The following is a 16549-nucleotide window of genomic DNA, read 5'->3' as shown; positions in this document are numbered from 1 at the left end:
ATGTGTCCTGAAGTAGTCTGTGAGGAACCCAGACATAACCACTGGCTCACTTATTCAGCAGCCTCAGAGAACTTCTTCAGAGCTCCTTTGAATTACCTGCAAAACATGCCACAGGGATGCAAGGTACTGTCCTGTATGTTTGAGCATACTAATCAACCACCTCTCTCTTCACCATCAGTCTTCTGTTGCCTTCATGGTTCATGAGGTTGAAGACTTAAAAATCTAGATACTACCACCATACGGTACTTCACAAAAGCCATCATGAGTGCCTGCATGAATATTTGTTAGTCTTTAACAAACAAAATTCACTGTTTTTGTCGCATATTTTACATATCCGATCTACAGTATTTGGTTATGTTTTTGTACAAAATGTCTTCCAAACAACTACATTCAGAATCCTTAAGATATTTATTTCAATTGACCATCCATTCAGTCATTCTTTACAAATCACTTTGTGTAGGCACCCATACATCTTCAGCGTTGCCTTCTATTTCTCAATTAAGAGGTGGAAAACCACTCGATACTTCAAGTAACTGATACAGAAGAGTATTCCCTTTCCCATGAGGCATTAGTGCAGTGAAGAGGAGGAACAAATAATCCTGTTTTTAACCTTATGGCACAAGAAACACAAACTGATGTCAATTCCTGGCCAACATGCCAATGAGTTCAACAGAGTTTCTCGCTGATTCTGATTGCTAATTTCTGTCACTAAAAAGCCAGTTCCATTTCTTTCTGTGGGAGTAATGTTGCTGCATTTTTATTTCAGTGATTATAAAAGGTAAATAAATGTTGCTGTTTGCAAATTCTAAGAATATGATGATTCACTTCAGATCAGTATAATCAGGCACATTCCAAAGATTATAATTTTTCTAATCATGCCAACATGTGTCATTATATATTCTTCAATATAACATTCATCTTTAAGCTGATACTAACTTGTGAGCACGTAACGAGTCCTTGTAACAATAAATGACAAAATAATTATTAATAATTATCTATTTGCATTCCACAAAATGTTTCTCAAGCTTTTTTATTCCGTGCCATTTTTAAAAATACTATGGTCATAATGATAGACAAAGCTGACAGTTGGGCATGACTACCTTGTTTCCTGTGCAATTCACTGAATTGGCAGCATGGTTCCCATACCTTCACATGGCAAGTATTCAAGGGCGACATCAAACTCTCACAAGAGTTAAATAGAGGCACTGGATCTGGTCATCCTCCTTTCGTACATAAGGTCACAATGCTGGCCAAAGCCATTGTTGAATATGCTCGTTTTGGAGGGGATTGGGTGTCAGAAAAGTAGGGAAATTAAATGGTAACCAAAAAGAAGGAAAAAAAAATACCTTTCATAAGTTTACATATATGAAAGGCTGCAACCTTCCAGATGATCTTCAATATAGTATGGCATCCAAACAGGTCCATTTTCATACACAACCTTCCTAGAAAACGATTAAAAGATGAACACCATACAGATGGATGCACATATGTATGATTTCTTGGGCACAGCGGGTATCCAAGTCTCAAACATCCTTCCAAAGTCATCTCCTCCTCTGCCCAGTAGAGGTCCTAGGTGTCATTGTCAATTCTGTGAGCTGTGCGGACACAAAAAAAGGAGAACATATCTCTTCAGCAATGCTGACGACAGTGAGGTTGCATTTAAAGTGATGTAAATAGCCAAGTGAGCAGTTATTAGTCACTGTCCATTAAGACTGCATGACTGCAAGCTACAAAAGTCTCACACAATGAGTAAATGGTGAAGTAACTGCACTAAGTGCGTACTGGGCTGAATCACATTTGAATCGATTTGAATTAAGGTCAGTTCTTACATTGTTTCGGTATCCTGAGAGGTTCTGAGTCGCCGGACAACACCTGGTGCATCACTCCTCGGAACTGATACAGCACCTTCAGGCTCTTCTCCTCGCCCACGCAGGGGTCATAGAACCCAGGTAAACCAGCCTGTGGGGCCAGCACAAGTAGATTAAAGAAAAATAGACAGACGCACAACTTTTGACTGCAGTAGTACTGCATGTCCTCCTAAATCTACAATACTTTAAACACTATCTTACTCCAAATGGTCAAAAAGCACAGCACACCTTGTATAAAAGAGCAATGGCTGTTTGGACAACAATGAGTCATTGTGTATACATAGAAACCTTTTTATAGCGTTATGGCTATAGTTAAGATTTAACATGTCAACAAATCCTGGGATAAAACTGATATGAGTGACAGCATATCATTGCTAGCTTTGTGTGACCTTTGAGGCTTCTGTGAGAATGAGCTTGGAGTCCTTCACCAAGCACTGCAGTGGGACAGTCACGTCGATGACCCTTGCCCTTTCGTGCTTCCTGCTGTTGTCCGTCACAAACTTGCCATACCAGGCATTGAGGATGATGAGACCTAAAAAAAAACAGTCAACCTCCCAAAATAAATAAATAAATACATTAACAGACAATGCCAGTCAATAACGTCTGCAGACGCAGTTCACATGATGGATCAGCTATGCGGTCATTGATCAGGGCTCCGCCGCTCCGAGATGGGCTATCCGCTCCGCACTCACCCATTTTGGACTCCTCAGCTTCAATGATTCTGCGTACGCCCTCCTGCATCAGCAAAACCTTCAGAAACAGAAAGGAGGTTTCAGAAACAGACTAATTGTGTATGTACAGCGACAACGAGCACATTCATCTCTCTGCCAAAGGCACTGATGAAAGAGAGATAGAAGGGAGAGCTTGGGCACCATCACCATTTTTTGTGTGCATTACACTCATCAAGCAAAGTTAGCCGCAAGTTGTGTAATATGCAATATGGTGAACTCACAGCAGACTCTGCTTCCTGCTTCTTTTTGGCGATGTCTGTGGCTGAACTCTGTCGATGCTTCTCCAATTCCCTGCAAATAAAAGCAACAAGAAAAGCAACAAGGAGCCAACAATGAATCAGTGGCCTTTCAACAAGAAGGCTGTGTCATGTTGAGTCATGTCATTATGACATGAAGGGTAAAGCTTCTCGCGACCAAACTGGAAGAGGGAAATGCGATCACAATGCATCAAGGCCAAGTTAAACAATTTTCTCAAGGTCTACGATAGTAGCAGCATCACTGTATTCACAATGTTACTGACCCACAGAAGCGTTGCATGAAACAATTACAAAACCAAAGCCTGTCAGTGTGACAATGCCAAAGGGATTCTGAGGAAGACCACAAGGTCGAAACGTTATCTGCCAAATGAGAAAATAAACTAAAAAAAAGGATATCAAAAAAGAATACCAAGGAGCAGGGTAGGAATTTCACAGTGGCCATGGTCAGATGATTTACAGTTCTATGTAATGTCATGTTTTTGTAATGTTTCATACAATGATGCAGGTCTACTGATGTGAATAGGCTAAATACAACTTTGATAATTTTTATAGCCTACTACTGTATAGTTAACTTTGGCCTTGGTGCCCTGACATGTGGCCTTTGTGTCCCCCACCAAATATGCCCAACTGAAGGCCAAGTGGCCTTGCCCCTAAAATGGTGAAATTCCAAGCCTGCCAAAGAATTTCAAACTTTTTTCATAATAACTTTTTTGTTCAGCACCTGGGATGTGCACAAAGTCTCCTTGCAAGTGACAATGCCAAAGGGAACCTTTAAAAAGTTTACAATATTCACAACGTAACTGCATGCACAATGTAGCTAATCATGATTGTAACTGAGATGATAGCCTGTCTGTGACTGTGTTTACATGCACTTCAGTATCCCGGTTATGATCGGGATTTTATTCGGGAAGTAACCCAGTTTTGTGTTTGTGCATGTAAACATCATATCCTGATTTCAGAACCCTGGATAAACCCTTATACTAGTTTTGAGAAATCTGGTTATGCTAGCTGGAGTACTCCGATAGAAACCGGGATACTGTTCCATGTATACAACCTATCCCGGTTTCTAATACAAACAAGAAATTTCATTAGAAACTTGGAAAAGAGGTGCTTATACAAAATGTTATTGTTGGTAACCGGGATGCTAGCATTCATCATGTAGCATTCATGGACTGTGTCCAAGGCTACTCAAGGCCTGTGCTGCTGAGCTGGGGGAGCCACTGAAGCACATCTTTAATCTGAGTCTACGCCTTGGACAAGTTCCAACACTGTGGAAGACATCATGTCTCACCCCTGTCCCTAAAAAGCCACATCCTAGTTAGGGATCGACCGATATGGTTTTTTCAGGGCCGATACCGATATCAATTATTACCAAAACAGGAGGCCGATAACCGATATGTAAAACCGATATGTCAGTTGTCAAAAGGGGGGTCGATAGTAAAGGCTATATGCTGCAAAAATTTAATTAAAAATAATTTAATTAGGCAAACTTTTCTTTCTTCTTTTGATACACAATTGTCTATCAACTTGCATCACTTTGCAAGTGTAAATCCTGTGTATCATGTTAATCCAAGAGCTGAGTGATAGCAATTATTTTCATAGAGTAGGCCTGCACAATGGGCTATGTGCTTGTTAAGGGACCTGTCACAAAGCGGATGCTTTGCCATCGTGTGTGTGTGAGTGCACGAGAGAGGGAGAGGGAGAGGTGCATGCGTGATGGCAAGTGTTACGGTTGAATAGTTTAACAAAACAGTTTTAAAATAGTTCTTAGGCTATTTAAGCATGCAATTTGTATTCATGTGTAGGCTATAAGCTATACTTTTGAGAGCTTAAAAGGCAGATAGATAGATAGATAGATAGATAGATAGATAGATAGATAGATAGATAGATACTTTATTGATCCTCAAGGGGAAATTCAAGAAGGCACGTTAATAGCCAGCTCATAGTTATTTATATATAGATATATAGACTTTATTCTTGCACTGTTGGACTGTTTGACTTACTCATTTGCACCATCACCATGACACTCATTCACACAGAGCACCTTACCTTACGCACTGAGAACCACAGGCTCAGTCCCTGCTTCAGTCATTGCAAGAGCACCTGATTGATTATTCACCCACTATGTGGATACTGTTTTTTAGAATTGATTTTGATCAAGTTTTATTTAGTATAATTTGTATTTTGTATATTTAGTATATTCTTTCTCTTCTACAGTCCTTATTGCTTAGTTGTGTTTTTTTATATTATATACTTTTAATTACTTTTTCTGCTGTTATTGAATGTGTGTGTGTGTGTGTTGTCTGTATGCTACTGTGACCTTGAATTTCCCCTAGGGATCAATAAAGTATATCTATCTATCTATCCATCTATCTATACAGGGCTATTAATAACCGGGTTTCTCTGTGTTCATGTAAACACCATATCCCAAATAAGATCAAAACCTTAATAAGCCTAATAACCGGGATACTGAAGTGCATGTGAACATAGTCATTGTGATCTTCTTGATAGTTGACCATAAGCTACTCCATGTGGAGCGGTCCAATAGAGGACTTACTGTTCCTTCTGGGAGCGCACGTAAGGCCTGATAACAAGCCGCTGGATGGCCAGGTAGAACACTAGGGGCCCCACAGTGGCATAGAAGATGGCACTCGGCATGAGTTGATCAGTTAGATGGATGGGGAAGAAGTACGTCTGGCTGGCTCGATTCAGTCTACGGAAATAAGAAAGAAAGAAATGCACACTTATGAATATTTCACGGAGCACTATGGTAAGGAAAGACGAAATGTTTTTATTTGTACAACCCCCGGGGTGAAGGAAAACAAACAACACAATCTGGTGAAGCTTTATGTATGTGTTTCGGAGTAATTTATTTAGTGCCTTTACATTTATGCACTAGCAACAGTATTTATATTGCAAAGATGCCAAATGGTGAAGGAAAAGTAAAGGCAAGGTTCACCATCAGCACTGCTTACTTGATCTTTAGAGAGACACCCTGTGGTACTCCGACGCTGACGGTTGCCCCCAGAACGCTGTGTCGGCTGATCTTTGTCTCCGCACCATACTCCACCACAGTCCCAAAGAATCCTGACCTGCAAGGCAAACACAACACAACACAACCCATGCTTGACTCGGACACAATAGATGCACTGGGGTTTGTGAAACTGGTCGTTTTGGTTGTCATGTTGGGTTTTACATACTTGACCGAGCCTTTGACTTTAGTCTGGTCTTCATTCTGAAACTTGTACTGGTAGCTCATCATCATGAAGGTATGAGGTATCCCCAGCTGTGAGCAGGAAAGACAAAATGATGAGTAAGAGATAATGTGTTGTCCGCCGGTCATTATCAGAAAATAAGTCCCGACAGGGCGAACAGGACCCCTATGCAGAAGTGGAGGGGTTTTGCTACGCCCTGAAGGAACTTATAAGCTGATAATACACAAAATTGCTCAACCTCAGGTTACTAGTCAGAGAGCCTCCTGTGCCTCCACATATGTAAGTATTTTGTTCAATACTTGTTCAAAAGCTATTAAACAGTGTATGGTATGTTTTTAACAGTGTCCATTACAATTTGTTTTGTGGGTATACTATTCTTGCAATTTTGAAATTGAAAACACTCAATGTGTGTCCATAGAATTCTTTTGGAATGCCTATCCATAGAATTCCTGTGTCTGTGTGGAAATGAGTCATGGACAGAAGGCAAGCATTTGGCCTGATTGTTCTGGCCGCTGAGGCTAACCTGCATAGCAAACGTGAAGTGGGAGCTCTTAGTGTCTCTGACGATGCTGGTGTTCATGGACGACTGGGTGCCCCAACGCCACTGCAGATAGCCCATGGTATTCTTGTCCAGGTGCCGCGCCAGTACAGTAGTGACGCCTGGCCGTACGCCACGGGACGAGAACTGCATCCCACACTGAGCAGTCAAGAAGCTGCCGTGGAAACACACATGGGATACCGTTAGTGAATAAAGAACAAAACTGTCCACCTTCAACCTCAGATATTAAGATTTCTACACACTGCTTAATACAATTACTTTATAAGGTGTTAGTATTCTATAAGATTATATACCCTGGAAAACAAATCAGTGCTGATATTACTGTATGTTCATTATTAATTGTTGAATCACATACTCTCTATAACATCAAAAGTCAATATTTAGGAAATCAGACCTAAGTTTGAGGATTCACTGTTCATTGGTAAAGTCTAACAGCAGGGCTACACTGGCTGCGTAACTGAAGCGCTCCATTGGCGGAGTGTAAAAATAGTTTTAGAAGACTGGTCTATTTTTTTAAAATGTACGCGCCACCATCACGTCTGTAGGGTGTATTTCAAGTAGGTATATTACCCCAGAGGAAGTGGTAAACCTACAACTGGAAGAGCCCTTTGGCTTTGTTTAGTTTGGAGATTGAAGCCCCCAGGCTGTTCTATTATCAGGTTTACAACTTCCTCTGGGTTCTCGACTCGGTTTGCCACTAACCCACCTACTTTGAATCACGGCCTGGTGCAGCCAGTTCCATTGGTTACCATTGAAACTACTTGTTGCAGCACAGCGAATGGAATGCTTCAGTTACGTGCCTAGTGTAGCCTGCCTGTAAGTGTCTCAAAAATATACCTGCCCTGTTTCCTCACATGCTCTTCATAGCTATTAAAAATGAACACAGTTGAAGGTAACAAAGCATTTCCCAAAGGTTGAAAAAGTTTTTCCAAACACACACACAAAAGTTGTTAAAGTGTTTCAAAACTGAACGTTTTTGTTAACACATGATTCAGAAACTCCAAAAAGGTTCTTTGCTTACCAGCGAGTTGTCAAGTTGCGGAAGATTTTTAATCCAAAGAGAGGCCCGTGTGTATCTCCAGCTCCAACCTCCACCTGTCAATCACACAAATTCCAGCAGAACGCTATTTACAAAACACTTTCAGGCTCATGTAATGTTGCATAGGGGAGCATAATTTTAAAATAAGTATATTTTTTGGCCTTTTGCTTTGTCTTTGTATCGATAGGACAGTGAGAGAGATGGGTTGGGATCGGAACATGACCGCAGGCCGGAATCAAACCTGGGTCTCCATGGCCACTGAGACCCAAATGTGATACAGTGCTGCCGCTTGAGCCACAGCTGCCCCATTGAGCTCAAGTTGTTGAACAAGACCTCACCTCTCCCCAGCCCTTTGCAGATGTGACTTTGCGTAGTGCCATGGTGATGTTTCCCCCTCCATTGCCGTTGTGTGTGGAGAGAGAGCCGGAAAGAATGGCTGTGTCCGCAGAAGTCAGAGGTGCCTGATGGAGAAGTAATTTAATAGAACAAACTTGATCAAACAACCATTTTAAATAATGCATTACTCAAGCCCTCTCTTAAAAAATGGATTAGCCTCTCAGTACTCAAGCAAAATGCTGACTCCCAACACATTTCCTGTTTAACCTCAGAATTGTTGGACTTTCTTGACTCGTATGCAAATTTAGTACTTGCCTCTATAGACTGAGATATGTGCATCTTGTTTATCTCAATATGAGGAAGGCCCCCACTTGGGACATCATCGTAATCCTCTTCATAGCGATCAAAGAGGTCAGTGGCATCCACACCAACGCTGATTGTCCCCTGAGGGATTAAAAAGTAAAAAGATAATTTTCATCATTTCTACAGGGTGACATCAAACAGCCCTGAAATATCTACAAAGCCAAGAGTGACTTTAGATCACTGGGATAATCCATTCTATGATGAATTTTAGCACCACAATATGGGAGTGCAGTCTGCGGCCTGGGTTTGAATCTTAGCATGGATCTCATTAGGCTTCAGGATGACGTTATGGGGTCTTGAGGAGCTGAGCCATTCGGGGAGAACACAAACCTTGGGGTTGGTCCTCTGTTGCAGCCTCCGCTCCTCCCTCTCTCTCTGGAGACGTTCAAACTCCTCACGAATCTCAGCCGGAGTTCTCTTCCTCTCGATCACCTGGAAAAACAACAACAACAACAACAACAACAAAAATCACACGGTGCACCACTGACAACGGGAATTGTGCAGAACAGAGCCACAGAACAAGAGCAAAAGTAACACTCTTTTACAGTGACACTGCTACAACAATGAGCTCCCACTACAATCAATGGAACTGGCTACTCTAGACATAATAGCAGAACATAGGTTTGAAAAAATCAGACCTTCTAGTCTTCTAAAACTATTTTTACGCTCTGTGAACGGAGAACTTTAGTTGCGGATCTGGTGTTGTCTCCCTGTAAGTCTTATAATTATCAGTGATGACAAATAATTAACCTTGAGTGGTGAAGAAATGAAGTTGTGTTGTGGAAAACTGTACTTACTTCCCATCCCTCCACTTCCAGACCTCTTTTGCCATAGATGTCATATATAGCTCTGGACTGTGGATCACTTAACACTTCAAAGAAACAAAGATATCAACATTCAGAAACTATTTCCTTGCCTCAACTTACATTTACATCCTACTAAAGTGTTTATTTATAGCTGTCTTCAGAGCACTTCTTACAATTGTAATGTCAGCATCCTCTTACCTTCATAAGCTTGATGAACCAAATTAAAGAGTTGTTCTGCCTGGCTCTTAAGTTCCGGGTCTCTATGCTTATCGGGATGGTAGAGCATGCAAAGTCTCCGATATGCTGCTTTTAGCTCATCTTGTGTGGCCTGAAAAAAAGTAAAAGTTGCACATAGGTGTATATGCACAAGAAAATGTCACTGAATGAACTAATAAATGTGAATGAATGAACATATTGTTATAACACATACAAGCTAACTAATTTGGAAGATACTAATGGGGCCTAAAGATTCAAAACAGGGCAGTTAACTAAAGTGACATGACTAAGGTTTCCTGTTGATTGTTGAAGGTCTGGAGTTTGTTTGTCTTATTTGTTTGTCTTATCTGTTCAATATGAAGATACACACAGGATGAAGTCAGGAACGCCCAGCCCATACTTAGTATTCTGCTAGTCTGCCTATCTATCGACTGTCACTTTAACCGACCATGGCACAATATAAGTGTTAACAGTTCCTCCTGAAATACAATACGTCGCTACTTTACATTAAGCGGCACTTCGTTCATGCGACCCTTGAACAGCTGTTGAACAGTGCTCACAAAGATATAGGCCTATTGATTCAATCTCAGTTTTCTTTGCGAAGACCGTAAAACTCCAAAATCAGATTTGGTAACAAGTGACTTACCAAACGTCAGTAGCTAAACGTCGACTAAAATAACTTCTCGTTTCAAATGCAATAGGCCCATCAGTGCTTCGTCTTGGTAATCAATCAGTTGGTTGAAAATAAAGCAACAGGGACCACATAACTTCCACAGTCAACAAACTAATGTGAGACAGTTTTGGCACCAGATTATTATCTAACTTGATGCGAAGGCAAGCCCGTTCCTGTGCAAAGACTTCGCTACAGTCTCTGGCTATCGGATTAGATAGGAACGTTGCGCTAATGTCAACTAACATATCTTGTAGTGCGGGCATCGCCATTACCAATACTTAAACTGTCGTGTCGTGTAGCATGCCTGAAGAAACTACAGTACATCCACTACCAAGAGCAATGATAGGCAAGGGTCATTCAGTTAGTTAGCCACGGCTAAGCAGTCAAATGTTAGCGGCTAGGTTGGACACAAATGCCGCATGAGTTTAAGAACTGGCATGGCTATTTTAAATTACTATTTATTGAGGCTAACCAAACACTCAGTATCCGGTAGGCAAAACCGTTCAAAGATGCATCACCTCTCTTCTGACATTAAGAAGGGAATAGTAGTCATCGTTGTCAATTTCATCTTCGTCCAAGGCCGCCGCCATGTTTACAACCTTTCATCCCCGCCCGCTCACCACACTGATCTCTGGCTTTGGCCGGGAGGTAGCGTGCACAATATGCTGTAGTGCCTCCGCATGGAGCGGAGGCTACATCAAGGATTTTTTTCCTCCAAGTATTCTGACGTGCTCAACTTTGCTTAAACAATGTAGGCGAACGCCATTAAGTTCAAATAAGAAAGTACAAGTCTGATATTTTAATGGATATATAGACTAAGCATTCCTACAATCTCATGGGTATTGTTAACGTAGCGTAGCGTATCTGAAGAGGAACCTCTCTCCAGAAAAAAAAAAATCGCACACACTGCATGATGCGTTCCTTCAGGGGAAGTAGGCTCAGTTATTTACATGTGTAAAAACTACCTTAAATGTTCAGGATCTACCCTACATTTACGATGCCCGTTCGCCAGCCATCTCTTCAGAACGAGTGTTAAGAGTCAGCATGCTTCTGAAATAGACTGCGCCTTGTCTTTATTTAATAGGCTACATGGGCTAGCCCAATATTTCGTTGTCATAACGAAATACTTAAAACAAGACATCAGATAGGGCCATCTTACGCTTTCTTTAATACCCTGTGCTGCATGCAAGTTTGTCCTTTCATGCTAGAGCTCAACAGTTTAGATGTTGCATGTTTGACACTTAAACCCATGCAAAGTATTTACAAACTATGTTCATATTTCAGTCTAGGCTGCTTCTCTATAGGCTGGCAAAAATTCCTGTATCATCTCTCCACTATTCAATGCGCGCCCACAGTCGCCTTCTGACGTTGCTCAAAAGGAGCTGTCTTTTCAGCACCACGGCTACACGCGGTAGCGCACAGTGTAATTACGATAACTGGGCGAATTTCTATCTAGGTCTGGGTGTACCGATTTAAGGATAATGGCAACACATTACACTTTGATAACCAACCTAATCCACGCGTTAGACGCACATCCTAACCTGGCACTATGTTATTAACAGATTTAATTGAACTTTCGGAATACCTGAATTTACTGAAGTTGAGAAAATACATAGATTAGTCTTTAATAATGAATAGTGGCCATAACTTGTGTTCTGATATAGGCTATCATCCAACTGAGTTCATAGATGATGTTTAGGCTATAGCAATTCTTCTTGAACATATAATGGGAAATCTGTTCTTTGCTACATTGCAATAGGCTAGGCCTACAGGTTAACCAAGTTGTTACCGAAAATAACCTATCCGAAGAGAACTTGGGTCTGTAAGTCTGAAAAAGTTCGTAAACAAAATGCTTTTGGAACAGACGCTTAATTAGCAAGCTTTCAGGATGACTTGACTGCCATAATCCAAACAATAAGAAATGTTGATGTAATTTCACGGCCAAAGTCAATCATATCCAAATAAAACCTACATTCCTTCATTGGACAGGCACTGTTCACGAACAAGTATACTTAGAGTACTATTGCAGTTGATTTGCGTAAAGCCTTTTATTATTTTCTTAGGTATTGTACCTAACCAATGCTGTTCGTTGATAGTTATAGGCTGGATATATTTTTTATCGAACTTGTAAGCCGTGCCATTTTAGTGTTTCATGGTCAGTTATTGCCTGACAACCAATAGTAAGAGTGCATTTATTGGACTTGCTGCTGCTTCGCGAGTCCCTCCTCGTGCTGTCCTCACCGTGCACGCGCGTGGTACCCACGGTCGTGAAGAGGAGGAGGATGTGGCGCGCGGAGGGGAAATGGCTGCCGAAAACAAGCCGGAAGGTAAGAGAGAAATATCGGGATTATTTCAGTTGTGTGACAGTCATGTGCTTTCTAATATTTAAAAAACAGACGAGGGTGACATGTGGTCTGAGGGACATAGACCTTTTAAAAGTGTTTTGCCTCAACATTTCATCAGCATACTCGCTCTAACGCGGAGACGTTACCTAGCCAGTGATGGTAGCTAGCCCGCTGTATGAGCAGCATATAGCCTATTTAAAAACAATCGCTCCAAGCAAACAGCGTGGCTTAAATGGTTTACTGTGTTGTCCTATTGCTATTCCGTATTTCAGTTCGTTTAAGACGCGAGCAAACTAACACGCTAACTTACTGACAACATGGCACGGCCAACAACCAACTTCTCTTTTATTTATCAAGCTTCTTTCATAACCTAAAATATCTTCTGACGAGTTTGATATGTTGTTCGTGGCGAAAAAGGTCACTTTTGTTGTAAATCATAGCTAACCACTCAGTTTTGCCCGCTTGTTAAAATTTTGCTGGCTTGCAAGTCTTAACGCCTATGTCGTGCAGTCTATTTCAGTACACCCATTAATGTTGCTACTTCAACATACAGCAGCTTCTATGATTTCTGGGATTTGTAATTTCGCACGCTGTAACTAGCGATGTGAAAAAGTGATAATTTGCATTGATTTATTCACCATGTAAATAGCAGAAAACAGGATACAGGTATGACAGATGGTCATTTTTCAATGAAAAGTTTGACACAATAATCGCTCGACTTGAGTTTAAACATTCTAGATGCGTTTCTGTAACACGGCGGAGAGTAGGCGTCCTTATGTTGGCGAGACACAGAGTAGCATAGTGTTTTGTGTGCAAGAGCCGTCACTTGGAATCAAGTGGAAAAAAAACAACGTTTAGTGCATTTGTGGTAGACTTATTTTTTAATAAGGGGGTAATTCTGCGTAGGTTGATTAAATAATTGTCACGTAGTCTAACTGTCATTACATGCCAACAATCATGCAACTCAAGCCTGATGAATTCCTATGGCAACGATTAGGCATCGATAGGCTATACTAGTGCGTTGCATTCAAATAAAGTAGTCAATCACAGGTCCGCTCTAATGAACTGATCAGACTTAAAACATACATGTGATGCCTACCTATTAAAAACATTCTGCTGAAAGCAACCATAATGATAACAACAACCGCTGGTTATCGTATTGTCATTATGATGTGTTTTTGTTTGTTTTACTGTACTGTGTTTGTCGTTTATTTTTGGATCGCCTAGGGCTTGCAGTTTGTTGACTTGATTAGGCTAGCTGACTTTTTTGTTGTTGCAAAGGTTATCTTGCAGACAAGATATTAAAGATTCATTCAGAAAAAAATAGTGGGGGTTTTCCCTCACAGTAAAATAGCTAAATAAATGCACAAGGACCACACCACATATCTCTATATTCAAATTTTCTATCAAGATAGCTCATTCCTTTTATACCAGAAGGTGGAGACATCGAGTTATCAGAACTTTCAAATTACAGGGAAAATTCATAGGCTCAGTTTACTGGAATCCACAAAAGTGCCTACAGCACAAAGAATTAAACATACTTTAATGTTCAATAATTAACACATTACTGCTTTGAGGTGTCCGCTAGACTTATGGCAGCTTAAGGGGAATTTATATAGAGTGGTAACACTAGAAACAGGCCTTGGAAGAGTCAGAGACTAAGAGTTTAAATTTCAAAGCTGTCTTCACTACTTTCATGAAAATACAATAGATAAATTTGAAAATCATGCTATGCATTAGAGTGAGAATTCTTTGGATATATGTGGAGTGTATAGTTTTACAACAGAATGTGATAAGGCTGTTGTTATCATATGCTAGGCCAGAATACTCACAACACTTCTCAGCTGGCTCAATAGGTTGGAACATTCTGTGCCCTTCCACTAGTAACACTCCACAGGGAGGTGGTATTGAGCTATGCAAGCTATGACCTAAGGTAAACAGTTTAATATCAGGAGTGTCTCCACTCTAAGCATTTTAACGAGCAAGATGTCTACCACTGTTTTGAAAATACTACTGTGTTAAAACACAAACACACATGGACACACACACACACACACACACACACACACACATACACACTCACACACACACACACACACACACACACACACACACACACACACACACACACACACACACACACACACACACAAACAAACTGGTGTGCTTTATCCATGCACGGTAATGCACGTCTCTTTCGGCCTTGTTCTTTTTTTTTCTCTTTCGTTTGCCTTTTTAGAAACCCCGAGTTGAGACTCCCTTTGCAGAGCAGGTTGAGTTATTTTTGGCATTCTTGTGAGGTCAGTGTGTGTGTGTGTGTGTGTGTGTGTGTGTGTGTATGTGTGTGTGTGTGTGGTGGAGGAGCACGTGACACACTCTTCCACACGAACACACTGTCTTCTCCACACTTGAGCCTCACACACTCTCAGGCACCCCTGAATGTCCAGTGTCCTGCAGCTCTTACTTTAAGTCGTGTGGATCTCTCTGGCCATTATTCATCCATGTCACCCTGACTGTCACCAGTGGAGGTTGACTGCCAGAGGAACATGGAACGGAATGGAATTGGCATAGGGTGATGTTTTTTGCTAATGCCTGACGCCATTTTCAGGATTACATCATTAAAACGAAGGGGGTGTGTCCCCTTAACCTTTTTGTCCTTTAGGCATGTGAGTTGTCTCTAGGGTTTTGGTATTTAGCATGCATGCTCTTCCCCCTCAAGCGTAGAAGGGCAAACTATTATTTTTTTCTTAGTAGCTGCAGGCTGACATGGCACCACAAGTTATCTTCAGCACCCCATCAGATTCCTTTCCCCCTGTCCTAAATAGTCTCTTTCTCCCCTTTTCCCCGTGTTCCCTGTAAGTCCAGATACTGTGGGCCTCTCAGTGTCCATTCTCTGATGATGTCTTCACAGTAGCCCTGAAGGAGCTGTAGTTCACAGTAGTAGTAACTTGCTGTTGCTGCCTTAGGCCCTTTCTTGTTTACTGCACATATTTGTCTCTGAAAATAACAAGCAGCACCAGTATACATTTAGATGGTTCCTCTAATTTAAGTTGACAGTAGGATAAATGTTACTGGGGAATTAGAGTCACTTCTTAATACTGGGCGTAGTTAGCAGGAAGGGAGAAAGTAGTCCTTAACCCAGAGCATTTATCTAGAATATGCCATTTGCAATCGACGGACGGACAATAAGAAAATGACCTTTCTCAGAGCAGGAGCTGTGCTCTCATTCCCTCTCGCCCGCTATCGCCGGGTTTTTGTGTGAGATCTGCCGTGAGATTTTTTTTCCTGCGTCCCTCTTAATTGAATTAGTGAGGCGGGGATAGATGAGTGTGTCACCTCGGCCTGGAGAGCTGCGTCTCATTCGCTTCTCTCAGACTGTCTTCGGCGAGCCCCACCTGCCTGGCGAGGTCTCACACATTGATCCTCATTGATCCAAGCTTACTAGAAATGTGGACACACATACACACACACACACACACGGCCCAGAGTGAAAGTGTCGCCGGCGAGAGAAAGACACACACACACACACACACACACACACAAGCTGAATGAACCACTAAAAAAAAAGAGAGTGTGAGATTGGGAGAAAGAAGGAGCGAAAGGGGCCGTAAAAAAAAGAAAAAAGAAAACAAAACGCAGAAAAACCGAAATGTCTGGCTGGCACCATAAGACGAATCAATTACAATAGATCTGGCCCCCTCTCCACATCATCACCTCCTTTGTCTTCATTGGGAATTTAGATCTATATCTGGGGGGGGGTGTTGTTTTTTTCCCCCCTCCCTTCTCTTCTTTTCTATTCTTTTTTTCTCCCTCTCTGAAGATCAGCGGCAGAAGATTGATCTGTCTTTCTGTTGTGTTATATAGTCCGAGTGACCAGACTCGGTGGTAAAGATTAGATGCGACTTTTTCTGCTGTAGTGAGTCATCGCCCACCGCCGCCGCGCTGAGCGGTGCGTGCCGCTGTCAGCTGAGCCGTCAGAGTCGGCTCCGATTCCAACTATTTCCAGTCGCCGTGCGTCCTACAGCTAACCAGGGCTCGCACATTTATGCGCGCTGCTGCTGTATAACAAGGCTCTCCATTTATATGAGGGGGTGCTTACAGTGACTTGAAGCCTCATTCATTTCCTTGTTTGCAAAACAAA

At 41.6% G+C, this 16549-nt stretch overlaps 2 protein-coding genes across 2 annotated transcripts in view; one reads left to right on the top strand and one right to left on the bottom strand.

The window, feature by feature from the left end:
- Positions 1-389: 389 nt before the first annotated feature.
- Positions 390-10699, bottom strand: dnajc11a (DnaJ (Hsp40) homolog, subfamily C, member 11a). The gene is made up of 16 exons (XM_048242258.1): positions 10582-10699; positions 9373-9502; positions 9166-9239; positions 8699-8800; positions 8321-8449; positions 8008-8130; positions 7652-7725; positions 6595-6784; positions 6057-6142; positions 5832-5948; positions 5414-5569; positions 2821-2890; positions 2561-2618; positions 2258-2400; positions 1830-1959; positions 390-1595 (listed from the first exon to the last, which is right to left on the bottom strand). Exons 1-16 carry the CDS (start codon positions 10651-10653, stop codon positions 1570-1572), a joined length of 1680 nt encoding a protein of 559 aa, XP_048098215.1. The 5' UTR covers positions 10654-10699; the 3' UTR covers positions 390-1569.
- A 1618-nt stretch (positions 10700-12317) lies between these two features.
- Positions 12318-16549, top strand: part of camta1a (calmodulin binding transcription activator 1a) — a 410932-nt gene continuing 406700 nt past the window's right edge. Inside the window, 1 exon segment of the mRNA XM_048240791.1 lies at positions 12318-12390. Coding sequence (XP_048096748.1) covers positions 12366-12390 — 25 coding nt within the window. The 5' untranslated portion in view covers positions 12318-12365.

Source organism: Alosa alosa, chromosome 4 (genome assembly GCF_017589495.1).
Source record: "Alosa alosa isolate M-15738 ecotype Scorff River chromosome 4, AALO_Geno_1.1, whole genome shotgun sequence".
NCBI classification, from domain to species: Eukaryota; Metazoa; Chordata; class Actinopteri; order Clupeiformes; family Clupeidae; genus Alosa; species Alosa alosa.
This window is presented reverse-complemented; position numbering and strand designations above follow the sequence as displayed.